This window comes from Heterodontus francisci, chromosome 30, assembly GCF_036365525.1.
Source record: "Heterodontus francisci isolate sHetFra1 chromosome 30, sHetFra1.hap1, whole genome shotgun sequence".
NCBI lineage: Eukaryota > Metazoa > Chordata > Chondrichthyes > Heterodontiformes > Heterodontidae > Heterodontus > Heterodontus francisci.
The window spans coordinates 52,767,663-52,791,084 of NC_090400.1; the positions used below are offsets into that span (position 1 = coordinate 52,767,663).

Sequence of the window (23,422 nt, forward strand, 5' to 3'; positions counted from 1 at the left end):
TCTCTTCCTCCCCCTCTCTTCCTCCCCCTCTCTTCCTCCCCCTCTCTTCCTCCCCCTCTCTCCCTCTCTCCCTCCCTCTCCCTCTCTTCCTCCCTCTCCCTCTCTTCCTCCCTCTCCCTCTCTTCCTCCCTCTCCCTCCCTCCCTCTCTCTCCCTCTCTCCCTCCCTCTCCCTCTCTTCCTCCCTCTCCCTCTCTTCCTCCCTCTCCCTCTCTTCCTCCCTCTCCCTCTCTTCCTCCCTCTCCCTCTCTTCCTCCCTCTCCCTCTCTTCCTCCCTCTCCCTCTCTTCCTCCCTCTCCCTCTCTTCCTCCCTCTCCCTCTCTTCCTCCCTCTCCCTCTCTTCCTCCCTCTCCCTCTCTTCCTCCCTCTCCCTCTCTTCCTCCCTCTCCCTCTCTTCCTCCTCTCCCTCTCTTCCTCCCTCTCCCTCTCTTCCTCCCTCTCCCTCTCTTCCTCCCTCTCCTCTCTTCCTCCCTCTCCCTCTCTTCCTCCCTCTCCCTCTCTTCCTCCCTCTCCCTCCCTCCCTCCCTCTCCCTCTCTTCCTCCCTCTCCCTCTCTTCCTCCCTCTCCCTCTCTTCCTCCCTCTCCCTCTCTTCCTCCCTCTCCCTCTCTTCCTCCCTCTCCCTCCCTCCCTCCCTCTCCCTCCCTCCCTCCCTCTCCCTCCCTCCCTCCCTCCCTCTCTCTACCTCCCTCCCTCTCTCTACCTCCCTCTCTCAAGTAGCTTCATATCTGAATGTTGTGCTACAAAGCTGGAGCCTGCTTCAAAACCACTCAAATAGGCCATCTTCAATTCCCTGGCTCAACTTCTGGCAGGTGCCTCTGGGAAACACGACAAGACATCCCTTTTTATTACTTTTGTTAAATATGAAGCTCTGGATCTAAGTAACTGGTATTGCAGTTCAGGCTTTTTGGTAACACCATTCCTCATATAAATGGCTTGCTAACAGTTTCTATAAATGAGTCTCTTATGAACTGAAACTTATTGCCTTAATCTTTGCCATATATGGATTGGCATAGCCTATTGTTGAACCCCCCCCACCCACCATGGATTTATCGAACATTGCATACTGGAGAACATATGGGGTGCCATAAAGCAGGCACCCCATCTGTTCTCCAGTATGCAATTTATCTCCCATCACCTCAGACAACAGAAAATACCAGTCACCTGACCACTTTCTAGAAGTTAAACTCCTTTTGGAATTTATTTACAAATAAAATGTCAGAGAAGCAACAAAGCATAGAATACTAAATGACATAATACTTGCATAAGAAAGAGGGGTCAGTCCACTCTGAGTTAATGTACCCTTTTTAGAAAGCTATTTAATTACAGTTTCCTGGATTGTAACATTCCCTTTGGACTTGTCATTTGAACCTTCTATTTTCACTGGACGTGATTTGTAATTTTCCGAGAAAATGTCACGAGTGCACAAGTTATAATTTTTCTTTGTTGCGAATAACTTTACAGTTAGTCTTTTGAGAGAAATAATTGTATCCAATGGAGTTATGTAATCAGTCCAAAGACAATGCAGTGTCACAGCAAAAACTGAAGTTTATTTGTTCTGATTTTCAGACGTTTGGCAGTAAGAACTTGAAGCGAATTGGAGTGATTCTCCAGAGAGGTATTCTCATTCTCATGATAACCTGCTTTCCCTGCTGGGCTATCTTCATAAATATCGAACACATACTGTTGGCTTTCAAGCAGCCTCCTGAGGTGGCCAAGTGAGTGTCCTTCTATCTTGTGGTTGTGTGTAAACATTTTTAGAAAGGAAAGCCACCCTGGGGACTTATCTCAATGAGAAAAGCAACTTGGTGTACACAAAGGAACTGGGTTATGGGATGGTAGGTCGCAGGTACCATGTCAGATATTTAATATAGAGAAAAGTCCCAATCTTATCTGAGTCAGGATCAAGCAGTGTCCAGGTGGGGAAATATGATGAACCAATTCAGCTTGCTCTGGGCACCAGCTGGAATCCAGTATTGGGAAAACACAATCAACTGGCCATGTACTGTGCACTTGGGTTGAGAATGGTTGGTGAACTGACAGCATTTAACTGGCATTTGTGAGGCATGAATGTTACTTGCCACTTATCAGCCTAAGCCTGAAAGTTGTCCAGGTCCTGCTGCATGCGGGATCAGTATCTGAGGAGTCGCTAATGGTACTGAGCACTGTGCAATCATCAGCGAACATTCCCATTTCTGACCCTGAGATGGCAGATAGGTCATTGAAGCATCTGAAGATGATTGGGCCTAGGACACCCTGAGGAACTCGAGCAGTTGAGAAGATTGGCTTCCAACAACCACCACCATTTCCCTTTTGTGCTAGGTATGACCCAACCAGTGGAGAGTTTTCCCCCTAATTCCCATTGACTCCAGTTTTGCTAGGTTTCCTTCATGCATGCTGTCAAATGCTGCCTTAATATCAAGGACAGTCACTCTCACCTCATCTCTGGAACTCGGCTCTTTTTTTTTCCACGTTTGGACCAAGGCTGTAATAAGGTCTGGAGCTGAGTGCCTCTGGCAGAACGTAAACTGAGCATTGGTGAACAGGTTATTGCTGAGTAGATACCACTTAATAATGGTGTCAATGACACCTTCCATCACTTTGCTAATGATTGAGAGTAGACTGAGCAGGTGATAATTAACTGGATTGGATTTTTTTCTTTTTGTGAACAGGACATACCTGGGCAATTTTTCACATTGTCGGGTAGATTCCAGGGTTGTAGCTGTACTGGAACAATTTGGCTAGCGGCGTGTCTGGCTCTGGAGTACAAGTCTTCAGTACTACTGCGGGAATGTTGTCAGGGCCCATAACATTTGCTGTATCTGGTGCCTTCAGCCATTTCTTGATATCACATGGAGTGAATCGAATTGGCTGAAGACTGGCGTCTGTGATGCTGGGGACCTCCGGAGCGGGCTGAGATGGATCATCCTCTCGACACTTCTGGCTGAAGATGGTTGCAAATGTTTCAACCTTGTCTTTTGCATTGACATGATGGCTCCCCCGTCATTGAGGATGGGAATGTTGTTGGAGCCTCCTTCTCTGGTGTAAACCGTGGTGCGGAGTCAACATTCCCTGCACCCACTTGATCCTGGCCGTCACGTGGGACTAAGTCCTCTTAATTCAGGCTCAGGCTGGGCGTTTGGTTTATCGGGTTACGGGAGAGCCACCCTCCACCTAATCCACAGCTACGGTTATAGGCTTAGTACAAAGAGGAGGAAACTAAGTCCTTTCTTTAACTATCAATTTACTTTATTCACGTTGTTGTACAATGTAAGAATAAGGCTTATACACAGTCAAAAGCATGCAACTCAAACTGAGTTATACAGTTAATAACAAAGCTAGCTAGAATTGATAAGCGCACCCACTAGGTTCCTCTGACCTTTCCCTGACCTAGTCACAGAAAGCAAAGGATAATACCAGAAAAAGGGAGAGTTAACGCTGGCCAGGCGTTCTGTTCTCTCCTTTTACGTTATCGCCGCGTTGCTCACGCAGGGTCTTCCACTTCCACGATGGTTGATCTCCGGAGTTTATCGCTGGCTCTATGCCCCGAAAGCTCTCCTCTTATTCTCTTTCTTATCTCTCCAAAACTGAGCTGTGTCTTTCCGGTTGGTTTAAGCTTGCTCACCTCGTTTGCATTTTCTCCTAATTGGCCCAGGCCCAAAGACCCCGGTATCACGGTGTCCAAATAAGGCTCTTTTCCTGTGATCGCTCCTTTGTCTTGTCATGTAAAAACCAGTTTGAACTAATTAATTTACCTGTACAGGCCAGTGTCTGAGCTCCAGGTTACTACAAGTCACAAACAATCCCAGCAGTTTGTAACTGATTCTGTATTTCTTGCAGCCCCACCCAGAGTACATTCTGTGCCCTTACTACCCTCAGTACTTCTTCCAAATGGTGTTCAACATGGAGGAGCACGGATTCATCAGCTGAGGGAGGGCTGTAGGTGGTAATTAGCAGGAGGTTTCCTTGCGCATGTTTGACCTGATGCCATGAAACTTGGTGGGGTCTGGGTTCAATGTTGAGGACTCCCAGGGCCACTCCCTCCCGACTCTATACCACTATGTTGCCACCTCTGCTGAGTCTATGTCCTGCCAATGGGACAGGAAATAACCAGGAATGCTAATGGAGGAGTCTGGAACATTGGCTGTAAGGTATGATTCAGTGAATGTGACTATCTCAGGCTGTTGCTTGACAGGTCTTCCAATTTTGTCATAAGTCCCCAGATATTAGTGAGGAGGACTTTGCAGGGTCGACAGGGCAGGGTGTGCCTTGTCATTTCCGGTGCCTAGGTTGATGCCTGGTGATCTGTCTGGTTTTATTCTTTTGTAGCTTTTCTGTAGCAGTTTAATACAACTGAGTGGCTTGCTAGGCCATTTCAGAGGGCAGTTAAGAGTTAACCACATTGCTGTGGGTCTGAAGTCACATGAAGGCCAGATCGGGGAAGGATGGAAGATTTCCTTCCCTAAAGGTCATTTGGGAACCAGATGGGTTTTTATGCCAATCCAGTATTTTCATGGTCACCATTACTGAATCTAGCTTTTAATTCCAGATTTATTAATTAATTGAATTTAAATTCTACCACATGCCGTGGGGGGATTTGAACTAGTGTCTCCAGAGCATTAGATTGGGCCTCTGGATTACTAGTCCAGTAACATTACCACTATGCTACCGTTCTTTGGGATATTTTTTGTTCACCTGTGAGGCCAGACAGAACCACTGTTTAACGTCTTATTTGAACAACGGGGTCTCCAACAGTGTAGCACTCCCTCAGTACGGCACTGTAGTGTCAGTCAGGGTTAGGTTTCTGGAGTGGAACTTCAGACTCAGATGAAAATACTACTAATAAACCAGAGCAGGTATCTAATTTAACTTAAATTTAAACTTAATGAGAATAAAGGCTTATTCTTTCCTTTCTGAACTCTTGCTACCCAGATGCTTTACTGGATGGGTAGGCTGAATAATGTCACTAGTCTTCCCACAGACAGTCAGTAATGGCTTCTTTGTCATAGACAGATTGGAGCCATGTTCTCAGTTAAGAACATGTCTGTTTTCTTTTCTCCTGTTATGATAGCTTTTGTAATCTCATGTTGCTGTATGACAGAACTAGGTATGTAAGGAATACTTTTTGTTCAAAGTACTCTGTCTTTGTATAGAAAAAAAAGTGTCAATCCTGTTACCATCATGAGCAACTGAATAGTGTTTTTGGGCTCAAAAACAAGAAATGCTGGATTCACTCAGCAGGTCTGGCAGCATCTGTGGAAAGAGAAGCAGAGTTAACGTTTCGGGTCAGTGACCCTTCTTCGGAACTGATATTAGAATAATAAATAAACAAATATTAGAAAAGTCACAGATTATAAACAAGTGAGGTGGGGGTTGGGCAAGAGATAACAAAGGAGAAGGTGCAGATTGGACCAGGCCACATAGCTGACCAAAAGGTCACGGAGCAAAGGCAAACAATATGTTAATAGTGTTTTGAAAGACAAAGCATTAGTACAGATTAGGTGTGAATATACTGAATATAGAACATCAGCAAGTGCAAACCTGAAGAAAAACAACCTGAAAAAAACAGTGGGTCAGCAAACTGAACAAACTAAGATGAAATGAAATAAATGCAAAAAATGTAAAAAGGAATGCAAAAAAAAGGAAGAAAAAATAACTAAAAATGACTAAAAATGAAAGTAAAGTGGGGGGCTGTCATGCTCTGAAATTATTGAACTCAATGTTCTCAGTGTTTTTGGGCTGCCCTTTTAATTCTAATTAGAAGTAACATCTGTTAAAAACAGCTGGTGTGATTGGCTTCAAAGCTATTCAGAAACTTTCCAGTCCTAGAAAACTTTGTAACCTGCCACAAATAGCGATTTCCTCATCTGTACCAGGGTTTCCTAAAGCTGGGTAGCTTTTGAAGTAATTTTCTCTGCTGTTTAGTTAATGAGTAAAGCATAGGCTGTTCCTTCTAATTGATGTCATAGAGTCATTATGGCACAGAAGGAGGCCATTCGGCCCATCAGGTCCATGCTCGCTCGCTCTCTGTAGAGCAACCTAGTCAGTCCCATTCACCTGGTCTATCTCTGCAGCCCTGCAAATTTTTTATTTTCTCTCAATTTTCTAATTTTCTTTTGAAATCATTGCCTACAGAAGGTGGTGGAAGTGGAGACAGAGTTCCAAGTCATTACCATGTGCTGTATAAAAAAAAAAAAGTTCTTCTTCCCCACCCCTACATTTCTTGGCCAAAATCTTAAAACTGTGTCCTCTGGTCCTTGTACCATGAGCTAATGGTAACAGTTTTTCTTTGTCTACCTTATCTAAACCTGTTATCTTGTACACCTCTAGCAAATCTCCCCTCAATCTCCCTTGCTGCAAGAAGAACAACCTTAGCTTTTTCAACTTAACCTTGAAGATAAAATCCCTCATCCCTAGAACAATTCTAGTAAATCTATTCTGCACCCTCTGAAGAACCCTCACATCCTTCCTAAAATGTGGTGACCAGAACTGGATGCTATACTCTAGTTAGGGCGGCGCAGTGGTTAGCACCACAGCCTCAGCTCCAGCGACCCGGGTTCAATTCTGGGTACTGCCTGTGTGGAGTTTGCAAGTTCTCCCTGTGTCTGCGTGGGTTTCCTCCCACAAGCCAAAAGACTTGCAGGTTGGTAGGTAAATTGCCCATTATAAATTGTCCCTAGTGGACCTGGGTGTCCTTGTGCATGAATCGCAGAAGGTTGGTCTGCAGGTACAGCAAGTAATTAGGAAGGCAAATGGAATTTTGTCCTTCATTGCTAAAGGGATTGAGTTTAAAAGCAGAGAGGTTATGTTGCAGCTGTATAAGGTACTGGTGAAGCCGCACCTGGAGTACTGTGTGCAGTTTTGGTCTCCTTACTTGAGAAAGGATGTACTGGCACTGGAGGGGGTGCAGAGGAGGTTCACTAAGTTGATTCCGGAGTTGAGGGGGTTGGCTTATGAGAGACTGAGTAGATTGGGATTATGTTCATTGGAATTCAGAAGAATGAGGGGGGATCTTATAGAAACATATAAAGTCATGAAGGGAATAGATAAGATACAAGTAGAGAGGATGTTTCCACTGGCAGGTGAAGCTAGGACAAGAGTGCATAGCCTCAAGATTAGAGGGAGCAGATTTATGACTGAATTGAGAAGGAACTTCTTCACCCAGAGGGTTGTTAATCTATGGAATTCCTTGCCCAGTGAAGTAGTTGACGCTACTTCAGTAAACGTTTTTAAAGCTAAGGTAGATATCTTTTTGAACAATAAAGGAATTAAGGGATACGGTGAGAGCGGGTAAGTGGATCTGAGTCCACGAAAAGATCAGCCACGATCTTATTGAATGGCGGAGCAGGCTCGAGGGGCCGGACGGCCTACTCCTGCTCCTAGTTCTTATGTATGTTATAGGTAGGTGGTAGGGAAATATAGGGACAGGTGGGGATGTGGTCGGGATATGGGATTAGTGTAGGATTAGTATAAATGGGTGGTTGATGGTCGACACAGACACAGTGGGCCGAACGGCCTGTTTCAGTGCTGTATCACTAAACTTAAACTAAACTTAACAATTGTGGCCTAACCAGAGTTTTATAAAGGTTCAGCATAACTTACACACATTTATACTCAATACCACTATTTATGCAGCTCAAGATCCCATATGCTTTGTTAACTACTTTCCCTGCACACGCTTGAGAACTGTGCTATTAAGTCTATATTGCCTCTCTGTATTAAATTCCATCTGCCACTTGTCTGCCCATTTTGCTGTTAGTCGATTTGTATCCCTCATTGTTTGCCACACCTCCAAGTTTGGTACCATCAGCAAAGTTGGAAATGTTATTCTGTATTCCAATATCCAAGTAATTGATGTATATCAAAAAAAAGCAGTGGTCCTAGCACTGAACCTTGGAGAACACTACTCTCTACCATCCTCCAGTCTGAAAACAACAATTTACCATGACTTGCTATTTTCTGTCCTTATGCCAATTGTTTTATCCACACTGCCACTGACTCTCCTATTCCATGAGCCTCAATTTTGTTAACCAGCCTTTTATGTGTTACTTTGTCAAAGGCTTTCCATAAGACAACACCCATTACTTTCCCTTCATCAACCTTCTGTTACTTCATCAAAAAATTCAGTTAGATTAGATTAGTCAAGCATGAAATGCCTGTTACAAATCTGTGCTGGCTCTCATTAATGAACTCAAACCTCTCCAAGTGCCTGTTGATTTTTCTTTTTTCTGATTATTGTTTGTAAAACCTTACCCACCACTGATAAACTGGCTGGCCTGTAGTTACTAGGAATGCCCTTACGCCCATTCTTGAGTAAGGGTGTCACATTTTTTTTAATTATTCATGGGATGTGGGCCTCACTGGCCAGGACAGCATTTATTGCCCATTGCTAATTGCCCTTGAAGGTAGTGGTGAGCTGCCTTTTTGAACTGCTGCAGTCTTTGTGGGGTAGATACACCTGCAGTACTGTTAGGAAGGGAGTTCTAGGATTTTGACCCAGCGACAGTGCAGGAACGGTGATATAGTTCCAAGTCAGGATGGTTCTTGACTTTGAGGGCAGCTTGCAGGTGGTGGTGTTCCCATACATCTGCTGCCCTTGTCCTTCTAGGTGGTAGAGGTCACTGGTTTGGAAGGTGCTGTCGAAGGAGCCTTGGCGAGTTGCTGCATGCATCTTGTAGATGGTATACACAGCTGCCACTGTGCATCGGTGGTGGTGGGAGTGAATGTTTAAGGTGGATGGGGTGCCAATCAAGCGGGCTGCTTTGTCCTGGATGGTGTCGAGCTTCTTGAGTGTTGTTGGAGCTGCACCCATCCAGGCAAGTGGAGAGTATTCCATCACACTCCTGACTTGTGCCTTGTAGATGGTGGACAGGCTTTGGGGAATCAAGAGGTGAGTTACTCGCTGCAGGATTCCTAGCCTCTGACCTCTTGTAGCCACAGTATTTTTATGGCTACTCCAGTTCAGTTTCTGGTCAATGGTAGCCCCCAGGACGTTGATAGCGGGGGATTCAGCGATCATAATGCCATTGAATGTCAGGGGAAGATGGTTGGATTCTCTCGTTGGAGATGGTCATTACTTGCCACTTATCAGCCCAAGCCTGGATATTGTCCCGGTCTTGCTGCATTTCTACACAGACTGCTTCAGTATCTGAGGAGTCGTGAATGGTGCTGAACATTGTCCAATCATCAGCGAATATCCCCACTTCTGACCTTTTGATTGGAGGAAGGTCATTGATGAAGCAGCTGTAGATCAATCCCCTGGCACCTTCCCTGTAGCTAGGTAAGATTGGAAAATGATGGCAAGTCCTTCCACTATCTCCACCCCACTTCCTCCAGCAACCTGGGATGCAACCCATCTGGACCAATTGACTTATCTTCTCTAAGTATAGTCAACCTTTCCAGTACATCTTGCCTATCAGCTTTCACTCCATCTATCACCTCTACTATCTCCGCTTCTACCGATATCTTGGCAGCAGCCTCTTCAGTAAACACCGATACAAAGTACTCATTAAGTTCTAGCCTTGCTGGTTCTCTTATGTTAACGGCCATTCTATTCTTGTATTATCTCTTTGCTAATCTTATTTTCCTCTTCGCTTCCACTCTTAACTTATTGTATTTGGCCTGGTTCGTGCTTGAACAATTCACCTGACATGCATCATACACCCTCTTTTTTTTTTTATTTGTTTCATGTGCTCTATCTCGCTCGTCATCTAAGGAGCCTTGACTTTGATTCCCTACCTTTCGCTCTTGTTGGAATGTACCTAGCCAGTACCTGAAACATCTCTTCCTTAAAGATCGCTCATTGGTTCTGTTACTGTTTTTCCTGTCAGACTTTTTTGTTCCATTTTACCCTGGCTAGATCCCATCTCATCCAATTCAAGTTAGCCCTCTTTCAGTTTAGAAGTTCTACTTTGGATTGTTCCTTGCTCTTCTCCATTACTAATCTAAACCTTATGATACGATGATCAAAATGACCCAATTCCCCAAAGACACTTGGTCCACTTGGTCTATCTTATTTCCCAGCATCAGATCCAGCAATGCCTCCTTCCTAGTTTGACCAAAATGTTCTTGGCCCAGGAAGTGCTCCTGAACACATTTAAGAAATTCCTCCCCCTCCTTCCCCTTGCCTCTAGCATTATCCCAATCAATATTTGGGTAATTAAATTCCCCCAATGTCAGCACTCTATAGTTCTTGCACATCTCTATGATTTCCCTCCAGATTTGCTCCTCTATCTCTCGCTATTTGGAGGCCTGTAGAGTACTCCCAGTAACGTGATCATCCCTTTTTACTTTTCGACTCTAACCAAATGGATTCTGTCCTTGCCCCCTCAACGACATTCCCTCTTTCCAACAGTACAATGTCTTTCCTAGTTAGTACTGCCACCCCCACCTCCCGTCTTTTCTTCCCTCTTTTTTTTTTTGTGAACACTTTGTATCCATGAATCTTAAGCACCCAGACGTCAACATTTTTAAACCATGTTTCCATGTCATAGAAGTAACCTAGAAGTGGAGCTGGTGGGATGGGAATGACCATAACATTAACAATGTTTAAAAAATGTAAATACTATTAGTCAAGTTTCGGGTCCTTTTCTCCTTTTTAAAAGGGGAGTGCTCTCTCCAAAACACACAACCCCTTTTAAGCAAGTTTGAAAGATGGCCATTATTGTAGTTTAAACAAATCATCTTGTAGGGAGTTGTATTCAATGTTTGTTAAACACCAGACCGGACTGCTCTGTTCCCCTGATTGCTGGATTGCCACATGGATGTGTTTTGATGCATTATATGACCTTTCCGCTTTGTATTTTGAGTTTACCTTTAGTGATGATCTCTGGTTTCCCTCTTGTTACAAAACATTGTATTATTTTTCTTGCAGTTTAACACAGCTCTATGTGAAGATATTTATTCCTGGTCTTCCAGTAAGTATATTGCTATAGGGAGCAAAAGGCACATTATTGGACTGAAGTCAGTTGTTAGCTGAAACGTGGACGGAATGAGTCCAATCAAGAAAAGTTTCTGTGTGGGTTAATGTATTGCCTGGTGTGGTGCTGAGCCATATAATGAGGGGAGCTTGCCAGTTTTGATCCCAGTCTGGGTTAAGTTAGCTTCTCATAATTGGAGTGGCATTCATGCTGCCACAATTGCCCTCACCCGTAGTGCATTAGATAGTGCAAAAACCTGGAGGTCTGATGAATCTGAAGAGGTCATCAGCTTCCCATACCTTACCCAGGTGGGCATTGTTCATTGGTAAGGCTAGATTTTGAGTCCTGACAGCCTTATGTAATTGCCCAATGTCCATGCTTGCACACTTTCCAGCGGAGTTACTAGATGGCAGGTGGGATCAGCTGGAGTTTCTGCTATTTCTTTTTCTAGGCGTCTGCTGAGACCATTTCACTCATTGCAGTCTGGGATTGAACCTAGGAGCTTCCTGTTTGGTACTTGTGTTGTAAATGACTTGTGGGAGAGGGTTTTCCGGGGCGGACACAACGAATTGTATGTGGGGGATACAAGGAAGTGATCAGGGATGTGATGAGATGTTTGTGATTGGGCGGCCACATGAGATGGTAAGGTTGGGATAGTTATGAATATGGGTAGGAGAGTGTATACGAAGGGAGAGGTTAAGGGAGGACAGGATAGTAGTAAACTAAGGTGGGGAAGCTTCAGAAAGGTGGCGCAGTGATTAGCACCGCAGCCTCACAGCTCCAGCGACCCGAGTTCAATTCTGGGTATTGCCTGTGCAGAGTTTGCAAGTTCTCCCTGTGACCACGTGGGTTTTCGTCGGGTGCTCCAGTTTCCTCCCACAGCCAAAGACTTGCAGGTTGATGGGTAAATTGCCCATTATAAATTGCCACTAGTGTAGGAAGGTGGTAGGGGAATTGAGGGAAGGTGGGGATGTGGTAGGATTATGGGATTAATGCAGGATTAGTATAAATGAGTGGTTGATGGTCGGCACACTCGATGGGCCGAAGGGCCTGTTTCAGTGCTGTATCTCTAAATAAAAAAATAGAGACAAGGTGTCATCACCCATGCTGACACCTTGATGTTTCTGTCAAGGCCGTGATGTCAGTGCAGTCACCTACAGTAAGGTGATGGATGGCAAAGGCCTTGTTCGCAAGTGAACTGATCTGACAGGAAATATGGTGAGTGACTTTGAGAGCTGATCCACTGGCAGATTGGGGGGAGGGGGGTGTTTGTGGGGGAAGATGAATGGGATGAGTAGGCGTTGGCAAGATTCGCTGTCAATGCTGTTTGGTGAGATCAGTACAGGAGGATGGGGGAGCTGGGGTTGCTGCTCGTAAGGCAATGATGAGTACCTCTGAGTCCTTCAGAGAATGCTGAGAGAGACAGGGAAGCTGTGGGCTTATCCACAATGGAGTGAAGCCTGGAATGGTGGTAGGAGAGTAGAGGAGTTGTGAATGCTTGGTTCAGGAATTTGAGGTGCAAAGTACCTGAGGGGAGATTTGAAAGAAGGTAAGGCTGGAATACAAGCAGGGGAGGAGACAGGAGAGAAGGGCCTAAGAGGGGTAAAGAAAAAGAGTTGGAAGTAATAGGTCTGGTGCTAAAATTCACATGCGAATGGGCATGGCATTGATTAGGATAGATATGTCCTGGTTGTAAGAGGGAGAACACGAGATAAAGTTCAGAGTTAAAGTCCAAGATCCCTTGGTGGGATGAAGTTGTCTTCTAGATGGGGTGGAGCACCAATAAGTTAATCTCTGGTTTCAGAGAGAAGTGTGGAGGGCAAGTAAGCCCAGGAGCTGTTTGAGGGGCAGAGCGTCAGTGACCAAACTGCTAAAGGGGGAGGCAAGGAGAATTGAAGATGAGAGAGCATTCAGTTGATCCAGCGGAGGTGAGTAGTGGGATTGGTCAATCGTAGGGCACACACTGATGGAGCCAGTAAGCCAGCTGAGGTACATCAGAGACAATGGGAAGCATGTGGAAAGTGAATGAGTGAAGGTCATTAGGCAACAGCAGAGCAGAATCCAGAGGAGCATGGAAACCAGCAGAATCCGAGATAGCTCAACGTAGTTCTATGCAGTTCAAATTCAAGTTTTTGAAGAAGTGTGAACGTAAATTTCTTGTCCATCTCACCAGTGATTGCAACACATCTGCTTTTGTAATTTTATTTTCATCTATCTTTCTTAGGCAACATTTCTTTATGAATTAGAGTGTATATACCTTCAGAACCAGGTATGTTTAATGAATATTTAATTTTATTTTTGAAAATGCATATGACTTTTTAGTTAGTGTTGTCACAAGAGTTTTGTTTTGTTCATTGAAAGCTAAGAATTTTCAGTTTTTTAAAAACTGAGAAAAAGGATTTTGCTGTGAATGTTGAATGCTGAAACTTGGTGTTTGAACTGAGTGGGGTAGTCTGCAAGACACCTGTTCCAAACAACTCCGCAGAGGGAAATGACAGGTCACATGACTTGTTAGTTTTGGTTTCACTTTTGCATTGTGAAAGACCAGTGTGGGCTGGACCAGCTAGAAAGACAATGAAGTCTGGCTGGGACTTGCTTGCAGACCAGAGAAAAAGAACTCTTTTTTTTTAAAACTGAAGACTTGCATCTCTTGGAAATAAATCTCACATTTGAGGTGTGACTGTAGTCTGCCTGGAGAGAGAGAGAAAACACACATGCAGATAGATGTGGAAAAGAGCAGAAGAAATAAAGTGGAAAGGTTTGAGGCAATATCTGAAGTTGGTTTTGGTTACTGTTCTTCGAGCTCGCTGTAGAGTCATTGATTGTAGGTAGGTCTTGTTTTTCATTGGGGCCCAGTAGTATTCTTAAACCTTGTTCGATGTAGGAGACTTTTCTGTCGAGGTTCATGTGGCCTCAGTGGGTCCAGAGGCTTATGAGGATGAGGGGAGCAGACAGGATTGGTCTTCTCAGTCCAGGAGCAAACAGTCTTTTTTTTCTCAAACTGTCTGTACAATTAAAAAAAAAACTCCTGTTGCACAGCAGATTAGTCATGTGACTAGCTGGTTTGACCACATCTGTTTGTAGATTCGGCCATCTTAGCCGTCATCCTAGAATGTGAGCTTCCACACCTTCAATGTCTAGTGATAAAAGTCCATTGTAGGCTGAATGTGTCAGGGAATGCTCATTTGTCTCCACAAGCACTGTCTGTTAGTATATAAATGTTTTTTCCAACCATGGCTGATCTGTTTAACAAGTCATTTCCTCCCTCCAGCAACAGTTTAAAATCATTGTTCAATGACAAAATTAGTATGCCTCATTCTTGGCAGGTGGGGGTCTGCATGACACTCCCTTTAACCTTCTCTGCTCTAAGGAGAACAATCTCCGCTTCTTCAGTCTCTGCACATAACTAAAGTTCCTCGTCCCTGGCACCATTCTAGTAAGTCTCCTCTGCATCCTCTTGAAGGCCTTGACATCCTTCCTAAAGTGTGGTGCCCAGAATTGGACGCAATACTCTAGCTGAGGCCCAACTTGATTTATAATAGTTTAACTTAACTTCCTTGCTCTGTACTCTGCCTATTTATTAAGCCAAGGATCCCTGATTTTTATCCAGCCTTTATCAACTTGTCCTGCCACCTTCAAAGATTTGTTTGCGTAAACCCCTAGATCTCTCTTCCTGAGCTCCCTTTAGAAATTGCATCATTTATTTAATATTGCCTCTTCTCATTCTTGCTTCCAGAATGTGTCACTTCATGTTGCTTTAAATTACAATCACAACGCGTCTTCCCATTTCACTATCTATTGGATAAGCTAAATGGAAATACCAAGAAGAACTGACTTTTTTTTCTTCTCATTTCAGGGAATTATTCTTCCACAGATTTTGATTGGTTTCACAGCCAACATCTTTAATGCTGTGGTCAATTACATCTTACTGTATGTGCTAACACTAGGAGTGCCGTAAGTAGCATATAGTTTTTTTAAAAAACAAAACTATAATCATCTGTTTGCCTCCCCTTAAATTCTCCAATTGATGATTTCAAAAACTGAGATTGTGATATTTTTGTTGGGCAAAGCTGTCGAGGGTTACAGAACCAAGGAGTGTACATTGAATTGAGACAGAGCAATTGTGATCTAATAGAATGGCAGAACAAGCTTGAGAGGCTGAACGGTCGTCTCCTGTTCTATGTGCTGACGGGTGTCACATTTGAGAGCGAGAAATGTGGGATACAAGAGGTTAGGTCCACTTAGGGCATAGTTCAGAGCACATGTAGCCTATAGATTCAATTGTCAGCTTGCAAGTGCATTTTGAAACTTGTACTTGGCACTTACTTCCAACCTAAGTAGGAACTTGCAGCAGCATTTAATGTGGTAAAATATCCCAAGGCACTTCAGAGGAGCATGACCAAACAAAATTTCACAGGTGACAGAAAGCCTGGTCAAAGAGGTAGATTTTAAGGAGCGTCTTAGAGGAGAGGGGGCCGAGAGGTTTTGAATCATAGAAAGTTTAAGGCACAGAAAGAGGCCACTTGGCCCATTGTGTCTGTGTTTAGGGAGGGAATTCCAGAGCTTGGGGCCTTGGCAGCTGAAAGGCAAGACTGCTAATGGTGGAATGATTAAAATCGGGATGCTCTCAAGGCTAGAAATGGAGCACAGACGTCTTGGAGGTTTGGAGAGGTGAGGCCATGCAGGGATTTGAAAACCAGGGTGAGAATTTTAAAATTCTGCAAATCCTGTTGTCACTGGCCACTAGAAGAGTTGTGCAAAAGCAGCTCCCATTTGCTTGCCCTCCATCTTCCCTTCTTTATTGCTTCAGCCCTGATGGTTTCTTGCACTGTGGGCCTTAACCCTTCATCTCTGTTTCTCAATTTAACAAAAAAAAAGAGATGCCAAACTGAACCTGCACATCCTACGAAACAAGAGGCTAGAAATTTCAATGGATGAGGTTTACGTGTGATTACTGCATTCCTGTTATTTCTGTGTAAGCTTTTCTTAACACAAAGTTTGTTGTAAATGGGTTCAGGCCTATGTAAATATAGTGCACAAAAAGATAGATTCAGCATGTTGAGCACTGATTCGTGAACCAACTGTAAAAACGTTTGAGGCTACCCCACGCTATTTGGAGATGACCTCTGTTTTTGTCGTGATTTTTTTAAAAAACGCTCTAGGTGTGGCTAACGCTGCTAAGCCTACTGTTGGTGCTTCTCCCTAGTTGCCTTGAGACAGTATTGAGGCACCTTCTGTAGCAGTTTTTGCAACTGAAAGACCACTTCTGAGAGCATCAAAAGTCCCCCAGGTAGTGCGACACTGGAGCCGCATGTAGGTTAAGTCAAGTAGGGGTGGCAGATTCCCTTTCCCAAAGGACATTGTGAGCCAGTTGGCATTTATAATAATAGCTTTCATTGAGCCACAGCTGACACAAAAAGGACATTCGGTAGCGCTCTTGCCTGTTGAGTTCAAGTCCCACTCAAGGACCTGAGCATAAAAATCCAGGCTGACACTCCAGTGCAGTACTGAGGGAGTGCTACACTGGAGGTGCTGTCTTTCAGATGAGGTGTTAAAGTGAGGCTCCATCTGCATGCTCAGGTGGGTGTACAAGATCCCAAGGCATGATTTTGAAGCAGTGTTCTACCTGGTGACCTGGCCAATATTTATTCTTTCAGTCAACACTACAAAAGCAAATTATCTGGTCATTATCACATTGCTATTTGTGGGATCTTGCTGTGTGCAAATAGGCTGCCGCATTTCCTACATTCCAACAGTGACTACACTTCAAAAGTACTTCATTGGCTGTGAAGTGCTTTGAGAAGTCTGGTGTTTGTGAAAGGTGCTGTATAAATGCAAATCTTTTTTCCCCAAAGTACTTGCTCTCAAATTTAGATTTTTTGAAAAATATTATACAACTTTCTTTGGAATTTAAACTCCTAATCAATGGGTTCCTGGTCTAGTACCAAAGCCATAATACTGTTGGGTACAGTAACAGTGGTTATCTTATGGGACTATAGTCCATACACCTGGGCAAATGCTGCAGAGATATGAGTTCAAATCCTAGCATGACAGCTGGAGAATTTAAATTCAATTAATTAAATAAGTCTGGAATTAAAATGCTTGTATCAGTCATGACGACCATGTAGCTACCAGATTGTCTTAAAAACCCCATCTGGTTCGCTAATGTCCCTTAGGGAAGGAAATCTGTCATCCTTGCCCGGTCTGGCCATCATGTGATTCCAGACTCTCAGCAATGCGGTTGACTCTTAACTACCCTCTGAAATGGCCTAGCAAGTCACTCTGTTGTCACCACCACCTTCTCCAGGGTAATTAGGGATGGACAATAAATGTTGGCCTTGTCCGAGATGCCTACATTCTATGAGTTAATTAAAATAACTACTGCACCATGATTAACAACAGGACAGCGTAAGATACAGTTTAAACTCTGGTCAAAAAAATTAGCCAGGAAGAGCAACTTGGGTGTCGTTTATCACCATATTTTTCATTTCTCCATCCAAGACCTCTACCCAGTAGTCTAGGTAAAATTAGTACATGTCTCTGCGTCGAATCATAGGAAGTTCACTGCCGTTTTGTAAGAGCTGCCTATGCAATATGTTGTACTATGGAAACTGGAGAACCTGCTTCGAATTCCAATCTTAGTTAAGGATCATGCTTTCAATGCGCCAAGACAGGCAGGCATTTATCTCTGTTGGATAGACAAATGCAATAAAATGCAACCAATAGAAAATGGAAATTCAGCTGAATTTCTGTATTAAGTTGCACTTCAGTCCCTAGATCACGTTTCAACAGCATTGGGAAGGATTACGAAGGTTCCTGCTTATCAGTGGAATCTAGGACCTGTTGTTCAGCTAGGTCCAAAGATGCATGTTGCCTCATCAAATATCCCTGGTATTATTTAAAGTAGTGGCAACCATAGAAATTTGCCAAAGTACAACTGAAAGGTTTACAATGTACAGCCATGCACTATACAGTGCACAAAATATAACATGTAGTCTCCAGTGTGTTTTGAATCAGTGGTGCATCGAGGAGTTGAGATCCCCTCCTAACCCTACAACCGAAAATGTTGAGTGGTTTGCTGTTATCTCAGCCCCTCAGTTATGTTACTGTTTTTAAGTATGTAGATTGAGTTACTCTATAAAAAGTATCCTGAGTTATTTTGTACAAAGTAGACAAATGTAAAACTACTCACCAGTGTTGGTCTTCCATTCTCGTGATTGCCATTGCCAATGTAGTGTCACACCTGCCCTTGTTTTAGTTGTCTCTGGCTGCACCCTGTTGCTGTGGCTCAGTGGGTAGTACTCCTGGCCTCAGTCAGAAATTTGTGGGTTCAAATCCCACTCCAGGCTGATGATCCAGTGCAGTGGGAGTGCTGCATTGTCGGAGGTGCTATCTTGTGAATAAGATGTTAAACTGAGACCCTGTCTGCCCCCTTGGGCAGATGTAAAAGATCCAACAGGCACTATTTCTAAGTAGAGCAGGGGAGTTCTCCCCGGTGTCTTCACTGATATTTAGCCCTCAACAAACACTTAAAAACAGCTGATCGGGTCATTATCCCATTACTGTTTGTCGGACTTCGCTGGCAGCAAATTGGCTGCTGCATCCCCTACTTTACAGCTATGAAGCATTGGCTCTAAAGTGCTTTGGGATGCCCCGGGTTAGTGAGTGGTGCTAAATAAATGCTTTTAAGCCGGTTAATATATAAAACTTTTTTAAAAATCCAGTATTAATGAGATGAGCTGTTACTGAATTGTAACCATGTTTTATTTGAAGCCGCATTTAGCACATGAAAATAATATTTTTCAGAGGCTCCGCTGCTGCCAATGTAGTTTGTCAGTACTGCCAAGTTATTCTACTGTTCATATACATTCGATGGAGAAAGTTGTATATTGGGACCTGGAAAGGTAATTAATGTTCATCTGGGGGAAAAAAGTTATGTGGAGTATAAACACCAACACAGACTAGTAGGGCCGAATGGCCTGTTTCTGCACTGTATATTCAATGTAATTTTATGTTTTGTTTTCCACTTTTTCCCCCTTTTTTGTTACTTCTGCTGGTCTCGTGGGGGCTGCCAGCTGTCCAGTAATAAATGAGTGAGCTTAGACAGTGAATGCCAGCAAGTGATTTGACTGTTGAGGGGATTATAGTCAAGTCTGATTTTTGTTCTCACTCTGTGGACAAACACTTTCTACCAGCAGTTGCTGAGCAGCAGCGAGATGTGGAAACACTAGCTGGTGGGTCCCCTCCATGTTTTAGAGGTGCTGCGGCAAACTGTAGTGATTCTGGTACTAGCCAGATGAGATCAGCTGACATATCTGATCAACTCTGGAACCAACTCCCACCAGACCTTGTGGCTCAGTTCATCTCCAAGTCATGCATTTAGCCATTACTAACTACATCAGCAATGATAACAGAATTTGAAAATTACTACTACATACCCTGAGGAGTTGCTAAATATAAGCTTGGAGGTGGCGAGCTATAGAAGAGGTAGAGGAGCCTGCAGCCAAACATCAAGGCCTGTCAGGCAATGAGCCATAAGGAAACCCAGTGGAGGATTGCCAGGCAGTTCTGGTGGCCATATGGTGAGGAACGTGCAAGCAGGCATTACAAATGTAAGACACAGATTCCTCTCGCTCTCTCCCCCTTATTTTTCATGTTTTGAGGTGATTGTACAAAATTAAACAAGGTGACAAATACTGATTTGGCTGACATTGGGTAACCCAGTCCAGGCAAAGGATAAAATTCATGACTTCTGGTCTTCATGTACCACACCACGCGTTGTATTTCCTTGAGAGTAGGCGTGCGATCCAGACTTTTCATTATGTAACCAGCCTTTAGGAAGTGCACAAGAGGAGCTGATGGTGACCTGTCACCAGTGTTTTGCATACTCTTTGTAGGAGAAGCAGATAACAACATTTGCTCAGTGATATTACATGACAAGTGAAACTCCGATAACAAATTTGGTGTGATTTCAACTTTGGACTGAAAATGACCAGTCAGCAGTCCATAACTTGAACCTAGAAATTGGGACAAGCTGAATCTCTTGAATTTCCTCTTCATGCTCCTCCCTTCTTTAATCTTGTCATAGTTTCTATATTCATTTGTACGTTGTGTCAACTGCGCCATTTTGTTCTTGTATAGGATGGTCCACTGACTGCCTGCAGGAGTGGGGCTTTTTTATACGGCTGGCAATTCCTAGTATGCTTATGATGTGTATTGAATGGTGGACATACGAAATTGGAATTTTCCTTGCAGGTAAATAAGCTAACATCTCCTCTCAAAAACCCATGACTCATTTTATTAAATAAGGAGTGTAAACCTTTTTGTTAGGCATACTCGACTTCAAATTTCTGGTGAAATAATTGACAGCACAAATATAACGCAAATAGGACAACTTGCATTTATAAAGCACCTTTTTACCTAGCAAAATCTCCCAAGGCCATTCACACGAATGTTATCAAACAAAATTGGACACCGAGCCACCTATGGAGGTATTAGAACAGGTGACCAAAAGCTTGAACAAAAAGGTAGGATTTAAGCAGCATCTTAAAGGAGGAAAGAGGTAGAGAAGCCGAGTGGTTTAGGGAGGGAACCCCAGAGCTTGGGAGACAAAGCAACTAGCAGAGAATAGAATTGGGATTAGGAGATTCCACAATCTGGGAGTAATATTGGAGTTTGTCACCATCAGTGTTTAGATGATGGGGTGAGGCAACATCAAAAACAAGCAAATGATTGGGTGATATCATGAGTACTCTGTACTGTTCTGGTCAAACCACAACAGATATGCAACTTCTGGAGGTGGTGCAGAATAATGAGTGATTTGAAGTTGTAAAAGGGATGGTTTTTGAGGAAAACCTTAAAAGAAACTCTATCTCTGCTCCACAGATGAGAGAAAAAACATTATATTTATATAGCACTTTTAATATTCTAAAACATCCCAAGGTGTTTCACAGGAGTGTGTTAAAACCCAAATCTGACAGAGCCACAAGCCAGTATTAGGGCAGATGGTCAAATGCTTGGTTCAAAGGGGTAAGTTTTAAGGAGCTTTTAAAAAGAGGAGAGGTAGGGAGGGAATTCCAGAGCTTAGGAGCTGCCAATGGGTGGAGCGATTAAAATCAGGGATGTACAAGAGGCCAGAGTTAGATGAGTGCAGAGATCACAGAATTGTACAGTGCAGAAGGAGGCCATCTCGGAGGGTTGTAGGGCTGGAGGAGTTTAAAAAATTGGGGAGGGGCAGTGCCATGGAGGGATTTGAAAACCAGGATGAGAATTTTAAAATCATGGCATTACTTAACCAGGAGCCAAGTTAAGTCAGTGAGCACAGGAGCGAGCAGAGAATGGACTTTGCTGTAGAGTTTTGGTTGACCTCAAGTTTATGGAGGATAGAATATGGGACAAGCTAGGAGCGTGTTGGAATAGTCAAGTCGAGAGGTAAAAAAGACATGAAGGGTTTCAGTGGCAGGTGAACTTAACAAGGCTAGAGTTGGGCAATGTTAGAGGTGGAAATAGGCAGTCTTAATGGTGCGTATATATGTCAGAAGCTCATCTCGGTCAAATACAACACAAAGTTGCAAATAGTCAGGTTCAGCCTCAGTCTGGATGAGGGGTGGAGTTGATAACTAAGGAAAGGAGTTTGGAGAGGTGACTAAAGACAAGGGGCTGAATTTTACACCCCCACCCCAAAGAGCAGGATGGTGGCTGGGGAAGTAGCGTAAAATGGAGCTGGAGGCTCTGGGAGCCCTTCCTGGCCTACTCCCGCCTCTGCCGCCACTTTACACAGGGCGGTGGCGGCGGAAAATGGCCTGCCCACCCCACCAGACCAATCAAGACCCTTAAGTGTCCACTTAAGGGCCTTTGCCTGCCTCCACGGGGATTTTACCCATGGCTAGTCAGGCGGTCAAGCCCAAAAAGAGCCGTCTGTTAAAAGCAGGCGGCTTTCTGACGTCCTTGGGGGGAGGGGGGGGGGTGGGGAATGGGGCCCTCATGATCGGGTACCCTGTGCCTGATGGAGGACCGTTCTAATTGGGGCATCAGAGACAGTGGAGAAGTTGAGAGCGAGTGGTGAATTAAATTTGGGTCTCGTCAGCCTATGTGTGAAAACTGATGCGGTGTTTTCGGACAGTTGGGGGAGCTTTGTGTATATAAAATATTAAAAGGCTTACATAAGATAAACCCTGAATTTTTTTTTAAAAAGTGTAAGACCAAATATAAATTCATGAAAAAATATTTTAAATGGCACCTCGCGATAGATGATGTGTCTGGAATAATTTGCCAGGCAGGGTAGATGGGTTGTGTTTAAGCCCAACTCCAGTGATTTATGCTGCACTGGCAGAGATACCATCCCCTCCCACAGGTGGATATAAAAAAAACCTTGTTATTCTGGAGAAAAGCAGGGGAGTTCTCCTCAGTTGCCTGGTTGACATGTATCCCTGAACCAACATCACTGAAGTAAACTGACTATCTAGTCATTATTGAATTGTTGTTTGTGGGAGGTGGTTGTGCATAAATTAACTGCTTCATCTTCTACATTACAACAGTGACGACACCAAAAAAAAGTACTTTGGCTAGAAAGCGCTTTGGGGTGTGCGGAGGTGGATGGTGGTATATAAAGGCACATCTTTATATTTTTCTTGCTTTGACATTTCTCACATTATTGAAGTCTGGCTGCACTGTTTCCTTTTCACAGGACTAGTTAATGAAGTAGAACTTGGAGCCCAGGCCATTATTTATCAAGTTTTATCAGCAGCATACATGGTAAGGCTGGCATTTCATTGAGACTACAAACACACCTGCTTCACCATATCTTTTATACTAGAAATTGCGCTTCCAAATAGAATGTAGAGCTGCATAGTTTCTTTTTTTAGGTTTGTAATGCTCTAACCATCAAAACCTCTCTCAACACTTGCTGAATTACTTTTCAATTTAAAACAGGCAATGGCATATAGGCCATGCAACACAAAACGGATTATTTGGTGTGACTTGTAGCACCTTGTACCCAGTTACTGCTATTGTTTCTAGCTCCTACTTATTGTGCTCTGGCAAAACACTAGTGCATTTTCTAGCTAAAGCTTGTCAAAAGCAATCAGTTGGTATCCTGTTTCATTTTGCCCCTCTCCCAAGCACAACCACTGAGACCAAATTACCACTGCTGCCAACATAGCACAGCATGGACTAGGAATCTAGCCTGGGTCCTTTATGGTGCAGTACCATACCAGATTGCATATTTATACAGTAGACTGAAGAAGCAAAAGTGATCCATAACAGGAGGAATAATAGGAAGAAAATTAAGTATTCTAGAATTACTGTCATGATGTTGTTTGCCCTGCAGATTCCTCTCGGATACAGTGTGGCTGTAAGTGTTTGTGTGGGGAATGCTTTGGGTGCCGGAAACCCAGAGCAGGCTAAAACCAGTGCCAGAGTTGCTCTGTGGTGTGCTGGTGAGTTCTTGGTTTATAACTTATGACATTGTTGTTCAGTTACTTGTCTGCAAACTACAAAAGGGAGTTA

At 43.7% G+C, this 23,422-nt stretch overlaps 1 protein-coding gene across 3 annotated transcripts in view; it reads left to right on the forward strand.

The window, feature by feature from the left end:
- The window catches only part of LOC137346788 (multidrug and toxin extrusion protein 1-like), a 111,025-nt gene that overhangs the window by 74,982 nt on the left and 12,621 nt on the right, over nucleotides 1–23,422 (forward strand). For all 3 annotated transcript variants that reach the window (XM_068010640.1, XM_068010638.1, XM_068010639.1), the window contains exons 4-11: nucleotides 1,566–1,714; nucleotides 10,870–10,912; nucleotides 13,140–13,184; nucleotides 14,772–14,869; nucleotides 18,722–18,819; nucleotides 20,057–20,170; nucleotides 22,602–22,669; nucleotides 23,244–23,352. In XM_068010640.1, coding sequence (XP_067866741.1) covers nucleotides 1,566–1,714; nucleotides 10,870–10,912; nucleotides 13,140–13,184; nucleotides 14,772–14,869; nucleotides 18,722–18,819; nucleotides 20,057–20,170; nucleotides 22,602–22,669; nucleotides 23,244–23,352 — 724 coding nt within the window. The remainder of the gene's footprint in view (nucleotides 1–1,565; nucleotides 1,715–10,869; nucleotides 10,913–13,139; nucleotides 13,185–14,771; nucleotides 14,870–18,721; nucleotides 18,820–20,056; nucleotides 20,171–22,601; nucleotides 22,670–23,243; nucleotides 23,353–23,422) is intronic.